The sequence below is a fragment of the Arvicanthis niloticus genome, chromosome 2 (assembly GCF_011762505.2).
Source record: "Arvicanthis niloticus isolate mArvNil1 chromosome 2, mArvNil1.pat.X, whole genome shotgun sequence".
NCBI lineage: Eukaryota > Metazoa > Chordata > Mammalia > Rodentia > Muridae > Arvicanthis > Arvicanthis niloticus.
In genome coordinates, this window is record NC_047659.1 from 137,514,395 (window position 1) to 137,534,761 (window position 20,367).

The 20,367-nt window shown below is 50.5% G+C and overlaps 1 protein-coding gene across 4 annotated transcripts in view; it reads right to left on the reverse strand.

The window, feature by feature from the left end:
• Window positions 1-344: 344 nt before the first annotated feature.
• Nfatc2 (nuclear factor of activated T cells 2) overlaps window positions 345-20,367 on the reverse strand; it is a 122,318-nt gene continuing 102,295 nt past the window's right edge. For 3 of the 4 annotated variants that reach the window (XM_034495783.2, XM_034495786.2, XM_034495781.2), the window contains exon 10: window positions 345-4,244. In XM_034495783.2, coding sequence (XP_034351674.1) covers window positions 4,189-4,244 — 56 coding nt within the window. In that variant the 3' untranslated portion in view covers window positions 345-4,188. Of the gene's footprint in view, window positions 4,245-10,655; window positions 10,742-20,367 lie in introns of all 4 variants that reach the window. The other variant, XM_034495782.2, reaches the window with a different exon arrangement.

Sequence of the window (20,367 nt, forward strand, 5' to 3'; positions counted from 1 at the left end):
TCGGTTTGATGATGACACCCTTCTCCTCCAGTAATTTTTGTTAGGTGACCAAACAGAAAGCCCCCATCCTTCATCCGCCTGTTTCCAAACGACTTCAGGTACCCAGGGACTTCCTGGAAGTTGGCCCAAGGCTGACTCATACATCTGTTCCTGCTTGTGACCCTAAAAAGAGAACCAGGAACAGATCATAGCTGAACCTGGATGGGGGGGATGGGGCAGTCCTGAGTTGACCTTGTGACTCTGTCTCTTGGGCAAGCCTTCTGAGCCAGTGTGCCTACCACACAGGGCCAGCAGATTCCTCCTGAGCTTATACCCCACCTCCCAGAGAAGCAGACACACCCAAGTTAAGGTTGCTCTCAACTGTTTATTCCTAAGCTGTCATCATATAAGCCGTATAAAAATACTTTACATATAGCAAAAATAAACTGCATGAAACTGGAGATTAAAATCGTTTTGCATAGGAATGTGATATATCCCAACTCCTTAGACAGTGGAGATTTTCCCAAACCCAGGCCTTCAGGTCCCGCTGGGGCAACCTCCCGGAACCAGGGGATTGTGAGACTCCTGTGAGGTCTGAGAAATGACAGGGGGACAGGGGTCCTCTGATGTCTGGGACGCTTCCACACAACACTCTGGCCAATCAGAGTGCTGGGGCTTCTCCTCACATAGCAACAGCACCCAGTCCATCTAAAGTCTGAGAGGGCAGGGCTGGGGCATTTATTCCCATTAGCGCCCCCCGCCCCCCGGCTGTGTAGAGACAGCATTAACCCTTTTGACTCCAGTTCCCAGGACTTTACTGTGATCTCAGAGGGGCAGGCTCAGGGAAGCACCACTCTTGGCCCATCATTTAGAGTCAGCTGTAAACAAACTGGATTAATTCAATAATGGTGGTTGTATGTCAAGGCACCGGTAAGCTGGTGAAGGTGATGTTGCCTTCTTTAAGCCACTGGGTGGACTGCAGGGAAATCTCTAGCTCTGCAGCTGGCTGGTTTGGGTCCATGAAGGTTGATGCCCAAGCTTGGGAGATGCCAGTGGTGAGGATGTGTCTGTCAGGTTCCTCTAGGCTTCCCTGCCAGCAAAGAGTTCAGGAATGCTCACCCTAGCCTGGCCACCTCTGTGTCTTTTCTGAAGCGCCCCTACCTCCCCTCAACGGTCTGTCGGTGCTGAGCCCCGTGGTTCGAAGATAAACCAACTCTGTCTCCCTTAGGTTCTGAGTGCTGATTAAAACACATTGGCTTCCAGCCTCTCTGTGTGACGGTTCCACCACTGGGCGGCTGACCATGGCTGGTGGTGACCGATGACTAGGCTGCTATGTGTGAACAAGCTATCCCAGGGCTTGGGAGGAGGCTGCCCACTTTGTCCGTGGCTACGATGTGCTGGGGAAAAGGTGGCTGCTCTTTGGGGTCTATGCATCAGTCGCCTAGGAGGACTCCACGTGGTTGGTTCTGTCAATATCAGCCTGCCCGTAGGATCTTGTCCGTGGAAAGACAGAGCTGTGTGGCTTTAAATCAAAACCACCAACTAAACTTTTCATGCACAATTCTAAGGGACAGCCCTGGCTCAAGGCTGGAGGAGTAGGCATCTTTCCCAAGCTAGAAAAAGATGCTCTCTCCTACAAAGTCCCCTCCCATCCCAGCCGGAGGTCCTGACAGGACCCGAGGTGAGTCTTTGGATTTGTTTCCAGAATGAAAAAAAAATTTCAAGAATATATCATTTCTCTTACAGAAATGAAGATACAGATGTAAAAAAAAAAAAAAAAAAAAAAAAAGGCCCTTAGAAAGACATCTGACCATTTATAAATATGTTCTAACTCCAACAGGGGTGAGATATTTTAAGGGCAGATAAAAAGCATCAAAATACAAATAAGAAAATAAAATTTAATGCCATACTAATCTGGGTGGATAGATATACTCCCCAGCTGCGGGGTCTTTGTACAATCAGGAAGATCCGTGGACTTTGAAGAGAAAGTGCCACGTTTAGCAACACGGAACTGTCAGGGTGCCACCCTAACGTCACCACGGATTTAGTAAGGACACACTTCCACGTCCACCCCTCTGACCCACGTGCAGTTACACTCATCTTCTCTCATTCACTAAGATCAGACTTCGTCTTCCCATCCTGGAAATGGTTGCTGAGCCATCACACCTGGCGACGGCTTCCCCTGGAGTCTGTAACTGACCAAATCTTCTTAATAGCTGTCTGTCACTCATACACTTTCTCTGGCCTGTCTGTCTGGTGCTTTCTTTCCTTGGCTATTTGGGATATTTGTTTATGAGGAAGTTTCTGAAGCTATCCATCTAAGACAGTATAAGGGGAAGAACATTGTATACGTGTACACACACACACACACACACACACACACACACACACACACACACGTATAGGAGTTTGAACTACCAGGAACCCCTTTGCTGACAAGAAGACTAAATGGGAAATGAGTTAGCCCTTTGTCGCCCCGTGGGCAGTGCAGCGGAGCTACCGACTACAATTACAGGAAGGCACTTGGGTAAAACTTTGAGATATCTGAGGAAGGGCCCGATTCCCTCATGTGCAAAAAGTGGCGCTCAGCCAGGGCAAGTGTGAACTAATCACTCACCAAACCCTCATCACCGTTCCCCAGAGAAGCCGGCATTGCTCCAGTCAGAAGCTCCTGTCTGTAAAGGGCCAGCAGAAAGTTTCTTGTTTAGCAGGAAGTACTTAGAATCACAGAGGCTTAGTGCTCAACTTCTTGTGAACATTCTGGGTTCAAGAGAGAATTCTGCTCAGGTCGACACATGGGGTCGGTAGAGGGAAAGCCCAGCGCTGCTGCTAGGAGAGACACACTAGGTACACAGAGCCACCACACCTCATTTTCAAGCTGAATCCTGGGCATGGGGTCTCTGTCTGGAGAGCCAGCCATAGCTGGCCCAGCTCCCAAGATTTACTTTCGAAAGGCCTTGACAAGAAAGCCAGGATGTAAGAAACCAACCATGGGTATTTAGCCACTGTGGCTGGCGTCTCGGGTTCCCTGCCTAACAGACAAAGCCAAGAAAGTCACTTTATAAAGATGCCCAACAGGAACATCTGGGATGAAGGCAGGGGGAGAAAATGGTCTTGCTCACAGGATTGGGAGAGCACTGTTGGAAGAAGAAAACCGAACCAGGAGGAAGACCATGGAGGACGACCTGAAGCAGGCAGAGTGTGTGGAGAGTCCCACAGGACACACAACCTGGCCAAGCAGGGCTTGATCACAGAAAGGCAGATGCTGGGGTGGATCCCCCTGAGTTACAGCTCATGCCGCAGCGTTCGCAGTCCATGGAGGCTTTAAATGAATTCAGGTTAAAAGAAATAATAAACTGGGGTGAAGCCAACACTTTCTTGCTTTGCGATTAGGGCAGAGGGAGGTTTCAGTCCCTTTCTTCTGTTTGGTGGCGGTCATGACAAACACCCGTAGGTTTTGACTGGGTTTGGTGGTTTTAGCTCCTTAACAGTCAATGCAAAAGCCCAGAAGGTTCTCCTGACTTCTGGGTGGAGAAGGTGGAGAGGGGAACCTTCAGAAGGCAGCCTGAGCTGGATCCCACTGGAAGTCTGGTGCAGGCAGTGGGTTAGGGAGTTCTCAGCCTGCAGCCTCCTTGGTTGGCTCTCTGAAGCAAATGAAAACACGACAAAGACCCAGAAGCTAGCAAACACGTGTTATAACTTAAGGCTGGGAAGGTGGGACAGGTGGTCTTGTCGGGCAGGGCAGTTTGGTTTTGTAAAGAGTAACTTCAAAATGACGCTTTGCTCTGGCCCAGCTAGTGCACAAATGGGAATCCACTTTCAGCTTCTACGGAGACCTGGGACTCTTGAGGCCAGAGGCTGGGCTCTTGGGCCATGCTGTTTTGGATGCTCTGTCTAAAGACCCTTCCCAAGAGATAGGAGCCATGTCTGTGGGGCTATTACGGTTCCTCCAGTTCTCCCGCCAGCGCAGCCTGGGGTCTTGTGTTCAGCATCCTGGTGAGTTGAGAATGAGGCTTTGGTCAGCAGGCAGTTGGTTTTTGTGTCCAGTCACCATGGACATCGGCTAAGATGCTCTTTGCGAGGCAGCCGGCTTCCAGGCTCCAACACCAACTGCCCGCACTGCGTGCACACTGCAGTGTTCCAGTCAGAGACGGCAGGAGGAGACAGAAGCGGTCCAAAGTAGAAGGCATGGCGCGATAATGTGTGTTTCTAGGTCTGCTTTCGGGGGGGAGGTCCTGCAAACTCCTTCCTGATGATTTCGTTAACTAGAAGAAGGGGAGAGAATTTTCAAAAAGACGTGAGATAACACCCAAACCAGGCATCCAATTCAGATGGTACTTTCCGCACCTTTCCTTGGGACGATCATTCAACCATTTTAACACAAATGCCTACCTACGCAGTGTTGCATCGTCCCGTCACTGCCCCACCCAAGTCCCCCAGCTGCTCGCTCTCGTGCTAATGTGTTCAGCTGTCTTCCTTTCTGTCCTTGAGTGCTCAAGCCATTGTGGGTCTACCAAACTGTTTCTGTGATTACCGTGACCTCACGGCACCCAGCATGTGATCCCATCACATCCAATGAGAAAACAAAACCCCTTAAACCCCAAAATTCAGGGCCCTTAAAAACCCAAGGGGGTGGGGTGGGAGCTCAACAGTCCATACCTAACTGGCTGCCCCCTTAAATAAAATTTCTATCTTTTTAAATCAGCACAACCAGGGGTCCTCCAGTGCTCAAAGACTGTGCTTCAAGGCTCCTGAAGTGGAGGGGTCCTCAGAGGGGTTTGGGAGCCGGTCTCCTTTCCTGGTCAATATGTGGTTCTAATAGGAACTGCAGGCATGGCACCAGCCCCTGGCATGGAGAAGCGATCTAGCCTGTGCCAAGTGGGCAGCTCCTCTAAGGTGTGAGCTACTGAAATGGGGAGGGGAGATCCTAGCACAGAGGATCTGGCCAAAGGCTTCCCCCAGGCTCCCACAGATCAGCCATTGTCATCACCAGTGCATACAGGAGGCTGCACAGCCTGTCCCTAGGACAAATGTACATCTTCGGTGCCATTTTGTCAGCTGAGCCAAGCAAGGGTGGGAAGGAGATTCCTCCCCACAGCTGCCTCAGTTTCTCATCTGAGCTGTTTTCTGAGCGTTCGAGGGCAGAGAAGCCACCAGAGATATTCCTTTATCATGTCTGAGATGCTTTCTCCTGGGAGGCCCCTGCCCCGATGGGTCTGTGACACCATGTCAGCAGGAATGTGGACAGATACAGTTTTAAAGGGCAGGCTAATCCAGGTTTGTCTCTGAGCAGAACTGGCCCTATGTCTCCACTGGTCTGTGACTCGGGCTCTGGTCTCTACAGCGAGACTCGCAGAAGCAACAGCAGCACTGTCCTGTATCATTGTTCTGTTTTCTCTTTGACATTTAACTCATGTGCTGGGGTGAGGTAAAGGATGTGTCATGGCATGTAGTAGAGCCCAGAGGACAACCCACTGTCCTCTCCTCTCACCACGTGGGCCATCAAGCCTGAAAGCAAGCAGCTTTACCCACCGAGCCATCTCACTGGCTGTTTTTACTTTTAATTTTTTTGGGGGGAGAGGGGGTGAGTCCTTGACATGTATTGTAAGCACTCATGATGTAGACTGTGCTAGCTCAGAACTGATGGGCAATCCTCCTGCCTCTGTCTCGCAAGTGCTGGGATTATAGGCACACACCACTGAGTGGACTTGTAAGAGTTGCTGTGAGGACATTAACCATGGGGTGGGTAACAGCACTGAGCCTGGTGCCTGGCGCTGGGCAGCTGTTAGCAGTCACAGTCAGGAGCGCACTGGCGTACCCTCAGCACTTTGCATGAGAAGGTTGAGCTAGCTCAGTGCTCCTCAAGTACATGCTGGAGTCAGGGTCAAGGTCAGGGTCAGAATACCACTTCTGATGTAACTTGATTGCCAGCCTGGCTTTATTGATATAACTGCTACATGCCTCAGTTTTCCAACCGATAAAGTGGATCCAAAAATATCACTATTTCCTAGCACTGTGAGCGTGGAGACATCATCAAGTCAACGGCCACAGTGCCCAGGATAGAACAGGTGTAGGCTTGGAGAACAGCTCGTCAGATGTGTCAGGTATGTTCAAGAATGAACCCTGGAACCTTAGTGTAACAGGCATTTCCGAGATGTTAAATAGCTCTGCTAACGAGCCTCAGGCACGGGACTCATAGGTCAGCTGACTGGACCATGTGGGAGGGTACTGTACTGTGTCTCCGGGACTAGCTCATTCCATGGGGCCCCAAATACAGAATGCCAACCCCAGCTCTGCCCCTGCATCACTGCCAGGGCCCAGTGAGCTGGTGGCCCCACAGCCCAGGTCTGCTAAAACTAGCTGATAGGCATTGCTTTGGGTACCATGGACCCTCACCACGGGTCTGCTCCCTCAGAGGAACACAGGACTGGAAGGCTGGATAATCTCTAGCAGGCAGAGAGAGGTGGTGTTGCCTTCTCTTGAGGTGAGGTGCTTCCTACCAGCGGGAAGCTACCTTCCAACCGCATCGAGAATATTCAGCCAGTGATTCCCACTTCGGGCCCTTACCATTGAGGGCTGGTGGGAGAGGTGGTTACCAAGTTGAATCACTTCTTGCAACCTCTCCTGCTTTTCTTTCTAAAATCCTACCTGTACCCCTGGCTGCAGGCGAGAAAGTTCTAGAACACATACCAACCAGATGATGGCAATTACATTGTTCTACGTCAGGCTGAAAACCTGGGCTCCAAGTTCTGAGGGGCTCTGCTCAACCTCTCCACCCAGGTGTCCCCTCATGGGCCATCAGAGCAGGGGACAGCCTTTGAAGGTAGCCCGTGATGCCTACTAGGACTCTCTGTCCTTTATCTTCCTGTTGGGAAGGAAAGTCCCCAACTCAGGCCTGTCAGCACCACCTTCCTCTGTCTTCTGTCTACCTCCCTCACCCTCTCCTTCATCATGGTTAAATTCTCCTATTTCTAAAACCCCAGCTCTGGGCCAGTCTCCTACCTGATTTCCAGAGTCCCTCTTAGGACCCTGGGTTCTGTCTCTTTGTGGCCTCACTTCCTATCACTGTCTGAGCACGGCCCCAGCTTCCATCTTTCCAATCCATGCCACCAGAAGCCTCTGGTCCCCCACCAGGCTGATGCCACCCTTGCCTCTTCTACCCACAGCCCAGACATAAGGTTCCTCACAGCCGGGCATGCTTGCTCTCTCTCCTGTACCTTCCCTTCCTGGCAACTTGTTCTTGCTGTGTGTGCCTGGCTGTATCTTGTACCCAGGACATAGAAGTACCCGGTAATGGCCCGGGGACACAGGGATAGACACTTCAGGTCCCATGTCAGAGTATGGCCCCCAAGGGTGGCTCAGAGGTCTGATCCCCGTTTATTCATCCCATGAATCCTCCGAATATCTCCCCTCTCCTAGCTTCTTCCTCTTCCCACCTCGGGCGCTGAGTCTCCACATGGCTCCACCCGATGTCCATATCTGACTTCCTGGTTCCAACACTACCTGCTCCTGCCCTCAGCAGAAGTCAGCATGGAATCCATGTTTCACAGATTGGGCCACGTGTATAACTGTTGAGGGTGGGGCTATTACTGGCCTAGACATTTTATCCACAAAAGAATGATCCATTCAGATTTTCTGAGGATGGTGGGACTATTTTAATTCCCACCCCTGCCCTATTAACACAATCACTCTGTGGACAGATGTTGTACAGGCTGGCAGTCTCTCACTGTAGCAGGCAGAGATTTGAATCCAGAGCCCGCTGTGGTAACTCACTCAATCTGAAGCCCTTGTGGCCAAAAATAAATTGTTCTGTGAGGTTCAGTATTCACCCCTTTTTTGTGTCTGGAGCCCCGGAATCCTTGCTGTATTTTGTGCAGGAAAAGGCCTGATATCTTCTGAGTTATAGTGGTCAGGGTCTGAAGGAGGTGGTCTGCTGGAAAGCACCACATTCTAAGAACAGGATGGGGTGAGGGACACCCCACCATAGTGCCCCATTAGGGCAGGACTGAGGAGTCCCGTGTCTCTAACTTCATTATGACTTTAAGCCTGACCTCTGAGGCTGCCACCAGGAAAGATGGACAGATTTTAAGTGCACCAAAATCATTGCATTTTTTCAATATCACTGACAGCCATTCATATATAAAGAGACACTATCAACTCTAAGAATGTGAATCAATAAAAATGGTTACAGACATTAAAAAGCCCATGCCAGGGGACTAACAGATACTTTTAGTAAAGGATTAGGTACTGCGTTCAGATTTGTGGGTGCTGGGTCCTCTCTCAACTATTGAGACAGCTATAGACAAATCAACATCAATGTGTCTCAATAAAACTATTGACAAAACAGGATTGATTGGGGCCAGATCAAGCCTCACCATCATAGTCTGTCAATGGCAGAGAGGTAAAAGGGTTTTCTTTGCCTTCTTTGGGGTTCATCAATCTGGGGAAGCCAGAACCTCAACTTGTATTACATAAGAATTATCCTGAGTTACTTTAGAGGTAAGGTTCCTAGAGCAGAGGGTCTCAACCTTCCTAATCCTGAGACCCTTTAACGCCGTTCCTCATGTTATGGTGACCCCCAGCCGTAAAATTATCCGTTGCTACTTTAGAACTGTAATTTCACTACTGTTATAAATCATATGCAGATGTGAATGCCATGCAGATACCTGACATGTGGCTCCTGTGGGGGTCATGACCCACAGGCTGAGAGCTGCTTTTCTAGCTGCTAGAATGGAGCTATCTGAGGGGATTTATCAGAACATCTTCTTGCTGGCCTCCTGTCTTTTAACAGAGCACCAGGCTCTTAAACTTCAGTTTGCAGATGGCAGGTCACTCCCATGCAAGGCAAGGGACTCTGACAGGTTCTGACTACAGCCCACCCCTTAGCTGCTGACTCTGGCATGGACCTACAGGAAGGAACAGAGAGACCCACTGTTTCTCTCCCAAACCTCATCCGTTTTCCACCATTGGGTTAAACTGTAGCCTGAGAGCCCCTCCTGCAGCCAGGATAGGAAGCCAGAGGATGTATTCTGGGTCTGAAATTCCCCCTCCCCCACGCAACTACCTCCTCAGCTGTGCCCAGGTCAGACAGACATCCCATCTGCTGAAGTAGGGGAAGCTCCTGGGGGGTGGTGGGGGAGTCTTCTCTAGAACCAAGGAAGAGCTCTAGACCTGAAGCACTGGCCTTCCCTGTCACTCACAATCCAGAAATGTTGTCTAGGGACATAGTTATGGGACTTACTGTCTGCAGAAATGTCCTCATACCTTTCCTAGGCTCTGGATGCCTAAGACCCCAGAGAAGTTTTTAGAACACAGCCAGGCCATCCACACAAGCTCAAACAAGTGGAAAGAACAGAATCTGTGATAGGTCAAGGGCCAGACGAGTGCTGGGGTCAGAGGGAGGCTGGCGGTTGGATTGTCTGCCAAGTTCCCGGGCTCGAGAAGCACCACACACCTTTGAGGGCCTCATCACTCACAGCATAAAATATCTCCAGTTTTTATCAGCCTGGATCCTGGGCCATGGCAGATGCTCGTCTGGGGATGGCTGGTACAAAGAATGCTCTTGACCATAACAAAGTTTGAGTCCCTGTTGTTGGATGGGGTGAGCACCCCATCTTCCCATAAAGGGTTCACAGTAGTGCTGGGGTGCTTTATCCCTTGTTGTCAGGGACACGGGGGTCTGAGCTATCAGCTCATCTCTGGGCTTTTACTCACTATTTTGGTTTTGTTGTTATTTAGCTTTTTCAAGACAGTTTCTCTGTGTAGCCCTGGCTGTCCTGAAACTCACTCTGTAGACCAGGCTGGCCTCTGCATACCCAGTGCTAACATAAAAGACATGGGCCACCACTGCCCAGCTTCTTCACTGTTTTTGACTGGGATTTTAGTGTGACTCTGCCAAAGACATCAGGGCCTTGCCTGAGAGGTAAAGGGGTTGCTCTCGATGACAAAAAGAAATGAAAGCTGGCCATGGCCCAGCACCCCGATATTGCCAACTTAATCACCAGCCCAGAGAGCTCAGTGGTACCAGCTGCAGTCTGGCTGACCACATTGCAAGGGCACAGGAAAGTGAACTTTCTCCTTAACCCATGGGGACTGTCTCGTCAGAGAGCCTACCACGCTTGCCCCAGCCAGTCTGATTCGGCCACCTGACCCTTCTGTGCAACCCCCGAGGCCAGAACCAGTGAAGTTGGATGGAGGTGGTGGTGGTGGGGCAAGCAAGGGCATTGTGTACTCTGGGAAAGTCGCACTCTCGCTCCCGGTCACGGGTCAGGTCATTGCACATAAGCAATAACTTAAAGGCCAAACCCTTAAGCCATGGCTAACACGAAGCACTTCCTGGCTGGCTTCCTAGGGCTTCTACTTAATTCAGAGCCCACACTCCTGAAAGAAAGCTGAGTGTGCACAGCATTGTCTTAGAACAACTGGCCCTGAAGGACACACCTGTAGGGTATGGGGGTCCCCCAGGACAGCATGCAAACCCTTGCGTCCACCCCCCACCTCACAGACTGAGAATCTTGAAGCTGTCCCGCCCCCAAGAGTAGGAGTGGGGATGGCAAGGACAGTTGGCCAATGAGAAAAGAGGGTCTTGGGGTTGGTGCATTCTCTGTGACTGAACAGTGAGCTCAGGGTGAGAAAACACAGCTGGAGACCCCAGGGAGAAGTAGAAGAATCATTACCTTTCACTTTGATTTCTCGGATCAAAGACCAGTCACTGGGTCTCATAATATGTTTTGTATCCAGCTAAGGTGTGTGTCTATCAACTCTGAAAGAGACGTGCAAAACCGTTTTTGAGAAGAAAAGGAAAAGTCACCTTTGAACTCTAACATGCTTCTAATTTGTTTCCAGCTACACAACCCAGGATAGAACCTCACCCTTGGACTGGAGTTTCAGGCTGGGTCTGTATTATCTTAACTTCCAGGCCTAGATGAATCCAGCCGCTGAGCTCAGAAGCACAGAGACTAGGGACTTTATGCAAAGAGGAAGTGGTGGTCTCTGAGGCAAAATACTTGAGCAAATGAGGGGTCGGGCAAGCCTCTAAGCAATACTGAAGGCCTCTTGCCAATCCCTAGGGCCTGTCACAGAGATAAAATTAAATTGGCTTTTTCTGGAGCCTAGAACAAAGGAATCCCAGGAGGGACTCATCTACTGTGACATCCATCTGCAAAGATTGCACCTCAGAGATCAAACATACATTCCTAAAATGTCCCCCAAAGTTACTCTCTCCAAAGCCATTTACCCCTCAGAGCAATGAAGACCCCTTCATGAAGAGGATGGGATCCATTTTTTTTATCCAGCTGTTGTGTTCTCTCTCCCTCTCAAGTTTTCAGGGCCCCTGGCCTCCCTGTCCCCTCTGGAGGGTTCACATAGGTCTTAGGCCCCTTTGATGCAAAGACCTGTGGGTTCTCTGAGGTCCTTTGTTTCTGGGAGGTGGGGGGGATCCCCTTCCCCTACTGAACTGGAATCCACTCTCAGAGAGGTGGGACTCCCTGGGGGCCTCGTTCAGGGGGAGAAGGTTCTCTTAAGCATTTACAAGCCAGGCCTGACCTTCCAACGAAGGGGAGGTTGGTTCCCAGCGGACCCGGGACTGTAGGACTTAGTTATGTCCGTTTGCTCTCATGGTGCAGTAAGCGATGTGGGGACCCTGCTTCTCCCATCTCTCTTGAGACACAGATGGCTGCTATCCAGTGTTTGAGGAGCATGAGGCCCCAAGGCCAGTATTGGCTGGCTTTTCCTGTCTGCTCTGTGACAGCTCCCCCAGAATCCAGAGCAGGTGTTATCAGGCCATTCCTTTTGGTGTTGAAACATAATCCTCCCGCCAGTGCACATCAGCGGTTTTAAGCTCAGACCAGCACCTCTGAACCGCACACTTAGGATGTCTTCTGTGTAGCTCAGACTTTACATGGCTTCAAAGCGGTCTCTGGACCTTCTAACTTCCTCCGTGGACTCAAAAGCTGGTACCTCTGCAAAATCCTGATTTCCCCACATTCCCAGTGTACTCTGTCTCTGTTTCAGTTTATTATTTTTTTTTTCTTTTGATACAGGGTCACATGTCTCCTAGTCTGGCTTCTAGTAAGTAGCTAAAAATGACCTTGAACTTCTGATCTGCCTACAGTGAGATTATAGGCATGTACCAGCATGCCTGGCTACATGTGGTGCCAACCCCAGGGCTTGCTGGGCAGGCATGTTATTAACCGACCTATATCACCAACCTCATTCTCACTGTGGGAAATGCAGATGACCACCCTTGGGGTTTGATGAGCCGTTCCTACAGTCTATATTCCACTCGCCACAAATGTTCCTAGGTCTGCCCTGGAACAGACTAACTGCCATTACCTGGCCTAGGCTTCCAGATCAGGTCCCTGCGTGTCAGCAGGAGGACACCTCCTCCCCCACCACTTGCTGTTCTCTTGAAAAACAGGTCAGAAATGCCACATGGCTAAGGGTTTCCAGTGTGTCCCCATAACACCAAGCTAAGCAGCCCAGAGGGGAAAGTGCTGTTACATACACGGATTCAAGACCAAGCCACTTAGTGCTGTCATCAGGAAGTCTTGCTTGCCTGCCCTGCCTTCATGGACTCAAAAGCTGGTCCCAAAGAAGGAAAGCGTGTACCTCAAAAAGGCAGTGCTCCTCACTGAGGTTGTGTGAGCTGAGGTGAGGCTTCCTGTTAGTGATAAGATTTCTCAGCTGCTCTTGGTGAAAGCCAGAGGTGTGAAGCCAGAGGCAGGGCCTTTCTCAGTCTGAGATGCCCACAACTCAAGTTGAGTATTTGACACCAAGCACCCATCCCTCTGCTGGTGAAGTGCGGGCAGCCCCAGCTGCAGCCTCTCATCTGGCTCGACGTTTGGTGGAACCCCTGTTCTCAGGCCAAGTTATTGAGGCCAAGAAAGGAAGGCATGTCCCTGCAAAGCCATGACATGGCCCAACCCCTACAGCTCCCACCAACCTTTCTCTGGTATCTACGCACCAGCTCTGGTTCCAAGGAACCTCCTTTGGGGTTTGAACCAGAGGCTGAAACTCCTTTACCCCATACTCCTAAAGTGGGGAGCCTTCCAGCCAGGAGCCAGCCTCAGAGACTCCCATTTAGGGTTCCCCTAACTTGAAAGACCTTCAGGATGACCCGGGTAAGGATGCTGTGGCTTCCTTTTGGAAGTTTCTGAATCGAGAGCACCGTGGTCTCTCAGGGAGCCGCAGTTTCCCCAACTGTACAACAGCAATATGGACAGCTCTGTGGCATGAGCTGTGTTTAGAAGTGCCACCTACGGTCTTCTCATGAAGAGGAGAAGGGGGTCTGGGACCCCCCTGAAAACTAAGACTACCATTCTATCTCCCTGCATGTTCCAACAGGAGGTAGGCTTGGCAGACCCCTGCGAGGGTTCTGGCTAGTTCCTGGGGATACAGAGATGGACAGCAAGAGGCACTATGCAAGAGCTCCATGCTATTCCGGCTGCCTCCCCAAAGCCATTGGTCTTAGAATCCCTGCCCAACTTGGGGTCCTCCTACAAGACTGCAGCTGGAAGCCTAAACTGGACACTCCACTTCTACCCACGAGCACTGTGGATCAGACAGTGAAGAACTGACTTGCTTAAGCTACAGTGATTACTATGAACGCACAGAGTCAAGGACCCGTCATCTGGCCAGCCTCCTGACTCCTGGGGCCACAGACACGCATGCGTAGAAGTCCCAGCACGTGTGAAAAACTCCTGTGTATAGAGTTGTGGAGCCAAAGGGGAACAGAAGCAGGTTTGAGAGAGCATGTTCAGTCTGACGGCTCTAATGTCCCAGTGGGCCAGGTGGAGAGCCTGTTCCCAAGATAGTCATATGTCTGCACATTGACTTGAAGCCTAGAAAGAAACACCAGGAAGTGCAGCCTCTCTGACAAGTCAAGACCCGGGCTGAGTTCACCCCTCAGCTGGGTTCTAACCCCCAGCTCAGCAGAATGTCTCCTGTCAATCAAGTGACCACACAGAAGCTTCTGCAGCAAGCCAAGCATATGGCTCCTGAATGGAGCAGCGTGTCAGCTCCTCCTCTCTTCCGCCAGCCAGCTTGACACTGTGGGCCACCCCAGGCTCTTCAAGAAGACAGACTATGAAGCAAGGACTGCCATATCTTCACTGCCTTGACATCAAGGGCTGATGCAAGAATCTGGGTGCCGTGGGTCTTGAGTTCAGGAAACAGCCATCCAAACCCACAGGGCGGCTGCGACCACAAACAAGATGGAGACATAGCTAACTGGGAAGCCATGATTCTCGCTGGGGTTGAAAGGCTTAGTCAAGGTCTGTGTCTTGACTTCTGAGATTACATGTGCACATGGGGTGGGACTGAGGCTGAGGAGAGCAGCTCAGGCCTCCCTCTGGAGAAGCAGGTGGGAACAGGGGCAGCAAGGAAGCCCCTCCCCTTACCAAGGCCCTGTCCTCACTTCACAGATCACACAGGGTCCCACCTCTGTGGATGAGATCCCCAACTCCTGATCCAGCCTCAAGAGATCTTACTTTTACATGCCAAGTGACTGAGTAGTTTCTGACCCTCCCATAAATTCACCTTCTAGGTACTTCGATGTCCTACCACAAGTGCCACCACTTGCTCCTAGCTGAGTCCCCTACATGCACATAGTCTTAGTTACTACTTCCAATGCCACGGTAAGCCCACTTCCTCTGCACAGACCCCTGGGCTATGCTATGCTTCCTGCCACCACATCTGCTCTGTATTCTGGGCATTTAAAGTCTTCTCTCTTTACCACAGGCTACTCCAAGCACAGGTGCCTCCCTCCTACACTCCAGATCCATTACCTGCCTGGGAAGAAACCCCACAGGATTCACACAAGGCCTAGACCCTATCTTAAGCCTCCTCTAGTGACAGTCACTGACCCAGTCCTGGTACTTATGCCTCAGAGGCTGCGTATGTCTTTGATACAGACACAGCCCTCACTCCTGTTTGCCCACACAGTCCAACCCTCCTCCTAAGAACTTGCTACAAACTCTTTCTGATCCCCAGATTGTTTGTGAGCTGTTAACCCTTCCTTGTATGTTGGAATTTGAAGATGGGGCCCTCCAGTCTGGGGCTGAAGTTGAGGGACTGAGACCCTTCCTATCATGCACATGGAACACTAGGTCCTATGCCAAGCCTCACAAAATACAAGATGAAGCAGACATGAAGGAGCAGTGCCTTCCCAAAAGACCCCAGGGGTGGTCTGTATGTCTCACTCACAAATGCAGCCAGAAGGCTTATCTGTAAACCAAACAGAGGCTCAGCACAGAGCCTGTCCACATTACCCTGGTCTTGGACGTTCAGCCCCCAGAACTGTGAGGGGATAGATGCAGGCCAGCTCTAGTTACACAGCCTGAGTGACTGCTACAGTGTCAAAAGGCTTGTTTTACCAAAGTAATTCCTCCACGATGTCCTGAGCTACGCTCACTGGCAGGCTTCAAGGCTAAGGGACTGCCTGCCCAGGACCACAGGGCTAGCCTATGGCAGGCTTTACCCAAAGAGCAGATGCTGCCGTCAGATCTGCCTTGCTTGTGTGCATCCTTGTCCATCTTTCTCTGCCCCCGGCATCCTCACCAGCCTCTCTCCAGCTAGCAGCCTTACTCAGCAGCTGTCCATCCTACTCAGGGAAGGCAGATGTCAGCTGCTCAGTATGGGGCTACATGCAGAGGGAAGGGACTCAGAACAAGCATCATAGGGAGACTCTGTTCATAACCAGTCTGCTGGGCTCCAAACCGGCCACGTCTTTTCATGGGATTGTTCTGGGCCACCTCTGTAAAGGTGCAACAGGCATTCCTAACTTGTGGCTTTGGAGGGCATTGGTGGTGGCTAAGACCCAGCCAATACGATGTCACAGGCATTGAGGCAAAAAAAGCCTATTTTCACAGTCTCAAGCCCCAGTTTCTTCATCTGTAATATGGGAACCACTACAGAAGACAGCCAATTCTCAGCCTACATCTATCCTACATCCACATGGCCCTCTTCCTGCTTCTACGGTCCTTCCTCTTGGGAGTACCTGTATCTTCAGAATGGGAGCGTCCAAAGTATAATTCACATCCTGTCCCCCACAGGCCTTCCCTGCCCCCACGGAGTGCCAGCTGCCTCAGGCTGACCACGTGTGGAATAGAATTCTGAGTCACCCAGTGCTGCAAAACACAGGCCTCGGGAAGCTAGCCCCAGCAGCAGCCAGCACCCAGACAACTTACTTGCAAGGCTTTGGGGCTTCTGAGAAAAATGCCTTGTTCCAAACTGTCCCCAGCTTTCAGGATGAGTAAACAGAGCAGCTCTGAGCCTCTGACTTCAAGTGAGAAGCAGAGGTGCAAGCCAGGCAAGGGCTGCTGGGTGGGGGTGGGCAGAGCAGCTTGCACCAAGCCCCAAGGTGGTGAAGGAACCACCTGCCTTCAGCAGCACCCCAGAGAGAGATGTTCAGTCTGTAAGATGCAAGCAACACAGGACAGTGTCGTGGGGCCTGATCCCAGCATCCTTGTCTCTGACCCATGCCAACCTGGCATCTCCAGTAGGCAATGTCTTTAATTAGCTAGAGCTCTGTCAAGGGGCCTAAGGAAGAGGAGCAGGGCTATGTCAGGCATGCAAAGGAGATGCCACCCTGGAGATGAGTGACCAGCCAGTCAAGTTCACCTTTGGTATCTAGAGAACCGTGGCACAGGCCTCATCTTTGGACATTGGTCATCCCACCTTGTCCCATCTGAGACATATTATCAGGAACCATTATGCACAGACACCTGGCTTTGGATGCGTCAAAACAAGACCCTTGGGTACATGGCTAGTAACACATCCTTTCTAAAGAGTTCATGATCTAAGGTTGGCCTACTTGGTGTAGTTCTGGGGCCCCAAGAGCTGCCTTACTGGAGGGACACAGAAGACAGAAGAGGTCTAACAATTCGCCACAGCTCCCATGATGCTCTATGTCTCACAGCCCATAAACAGTTCCTGTCAGCGGACACAAACATAGAATGGCTAGACAGAAACCAATCTAACAGCCAAGGCCCAGGGAGAGCCCTGCCTTGGTGTGAGGAAGCCACTGATAGCCCCTGTGGGCCAAGACTACATATCTCATCAGATGGGACTATGAGCGATCAACTCAGAAAACCATGGCTCTGTATGCCAACCCCAAGTAGAGCTGTGCAGGACGACGTGAGGGCTCCTGTGCCTGGAAGGTGACACAGTGGAGTCTCTCAGTGATGTGAGAAGAGAAAGACCAACCCCTTCGCTGGCCCTTAAACTTGAACTCAGGACTGCTCGTATGCTGTAAAAGGTCAGCCTGAGACCCAACAGTGTTGACCCTTCAGGCTACGGTGGGACCCTGCATGTCTTTCAAGCTCTGGGTGACAGCGTGGAGGAGATTAACCAGAGACACATTAAGTGCAGACTTTTCAGAAATGAATTCAGTTAACGAGAACTCTAAACTGTTCAAGACACCATACACCACACACGCATGGAAAGGCATGAGGCTGGAGAGATGGCTTTGTGGTTAAGAGTATATACTGCTCTTCCAGAAGGCCAGAGTTTGGTTCCTGGTACCCACTTTAGGCAACTTCATAATCTCCTGTAACTCCATCACCAGAGAGTCTGGCACCCTCTTCTGGCTCTTGTGGTACCTGCACTCATGTGCACACACACACACACACACACACACACACACACACACACACACACAGAGTGGTAAGACACAGAAAGGGGTATCGGTGGCCACAGTGACAGGGGAGAGCAGGGAGTGACTCGTGTCAGTGATGTAATCACGCAGCATGCACACCCCACAGCCTAAACAACTCCACAGGCAGGTCTCACCTGAGAAAGAATTCTGGGTACATATGGCAGGAGGCAAAGGCAATTCCAGACAGTGCTATCTCTAACGGCAAGGAGAAGCATCTGGAAACAGCAGCAAGATGGGTGAGTGAGTAAGTGGTGTGGCGGGATACTACACAGTTGACAAAAGGGGAAAAGTTGCAGCAGCAGGTATGCCAAAGTCACCTAAGGCTGAAAGCAAAAGCGTATCCCAGGAAACTGCAGAGAGAAGCTGCTTTCTAGGAGGGTTCTCAGGCCTAAAAACCAAGCCGACTGATCAGATGGCTGTTCAGAAGTAAAAGGAAACAACAATCATGGAATTTGGGGTGCCACCTCTACGCCTGGAGTGAGGGTGTGTTTAAGAGAACACGCTGAGTTCAGGCACCATGCTTGCTAGAGGCCTGGTAGCTGCCACTCAGGTTAGGCAGCCTCCATCCCATCACGGCTGAATCTGAGCCAGCTGCTCACTGACAATACCACACGCACACCCTCCTGTGAGGGGCAAAGCCCAGACCATGGGACACCATGGCCTCTTACAGAACATGAGATGTCACAGAGTGGAGGCTGGACAGGACTACACCAAGCTGGCCAGACTCAGTTCTCTCCTTGGACCCAGGATGACATATGCATCACACACACCACACTGTAGCTAACATGTAATCGATAAAGTATATATATCCTTGAGTATTTATGTATTCTCAATGTTTCATCTATAATGAGCACTTATGGAGCAGTTGAAATTTATGTGAGCACTTCATTCTACATTATTAAACATTTCTCGCGCTTGGGAATATCAAGGGCAAATGGTAAAAGGGAGGTGTTTTTTTTTTTTTTTTTTTAAGAGTTCTTATTTTTTGGAGACTAGGTCAGGTAGCCCCAGCTAGCCTTGGGCTCCCTATGTAAGCCAGTGATGATGCTGAACTCATAATCCTCCTGCCTCCACCTCACCAGGACTGAGACTGCAGGAACCCAGGGTCTCCAACACTCTGTCAACTGAGCCATGTCCCCAGGCTCTTTTAGAGAGATATGACTGAGCCAGTTACAACCAGCCAGCTTCTTTAAACCATTAGAGGGGTTCAGAGGTCAGAGTGACTCTGGTTTAAATTTATACTCAAGGAGTATCAATAGGGTCGTATGTAATTATGTAATTTTGGTTCTTATAATATTTGTATTGTTGATATAGCTGGGAGAACATGCAAGACTCAGGCTGCACATAGGACTCTTTTCTGCCAGAAGCCTCCGGCACATTGCTAGGCACAGGAAGAGAGGGTAGGAAGTCCTTATTTAGCTCCAACTGATGACAGGGACAAAAAGACCTGCTCAAATCGGCCATTCAGACCTTAAAACATCAGTTATGGTAAGGCCATGAGTTCATAATGGCTCCACATAAGTAATGCACAAACAGCCCTAACTGGTCACCAAGGAAGTGTGTTAACAAACTGGCCTATGATTTTTAAAATGATAAATAATGGGGAAGAATTGGGGCATTCATCTGGCTTCCCCATCTATCTGAATTCTCCCATTGTGGGTGCAGGGAAGTTTCCCTTTATAGATATTTTCCAGTTCACAGGAGAGGAAGGAATGGCAGGAGGGGAAGAGAGGTCACTCAGTGAAGTTAACCAGGGAGTTCGTGGAGCGAGGTATTCCCTAGCAAGTGCTTCCAACCTCCGAGGATAGGCGGCACCTGAAGCCACACCCCTCATGGTGAGGATGCACCAGCTCCTGTGAGCTAGTCTTTCAAACACTTGGAAGTCTGACTGTCACACCTCTCAAATGGCATGCTAACATGCAGGACATTAGAGGCAGAGGACCAGGCTGAACCTCCTTGCGGGAACAAAAAAGGTTGAAAGGAACTGGGCCAGGGGAAATTCCACGGACAAAACATAGAATTCCCGTTTCTTGCAGTAAAAAATGGTTAAATACATGCTGTGGTAAGCTCATCCTTATGAGACATTTGGGGGGCTGTTTAGTATAGAGAAGCAACAGCCCAGTATGGGGTAAGACAAACTTAGAACTAAGGCAGCCGCTCCCAGGCTGATTCTAATGCAAACACAGGATAAAATCATAAAAGTAAACAAACCAGGCTGGGAGATGGCTTGGCGGTAAGTGTCCATTGCATAAGCAGAGGGACCCAGAACTCAGGTAAAAAGTCAGGACCTGCGGGACCTGCCGAGCAGTGCACTGATAATTCCAGTCCTGGGAGGGACCTGCTGGGCTGTTCACCAATAATCCTAGTCCTGGGAAGACAGGTGGATCCCTGGGGTTCACTGGTCAGCCACATCAGCATGCTCCAGGCTCAGTGAGAGACACTGCCTCAAGAAAATAAGTTGACAAGTGAGAGAGAAGACTCAGTGTTGACCCTCTGACCTCCACAGACACAAGTGCGCCTGTACACACACATGCACACACATATACGCATACATACATGCACACACACAAACGCACACACATGTACACGTGTACGCACATACAACAGACATGCACACACACGGGGGGGGGGGAGAGAGAGAGAGAGAGAGAGAGAGAGAGAGAGAGAGAGACTGAGAGACTTTTAAAAGTCTTACCCACTTAAAGGTTCCCCAGGCATGAGGAAGAGACAAG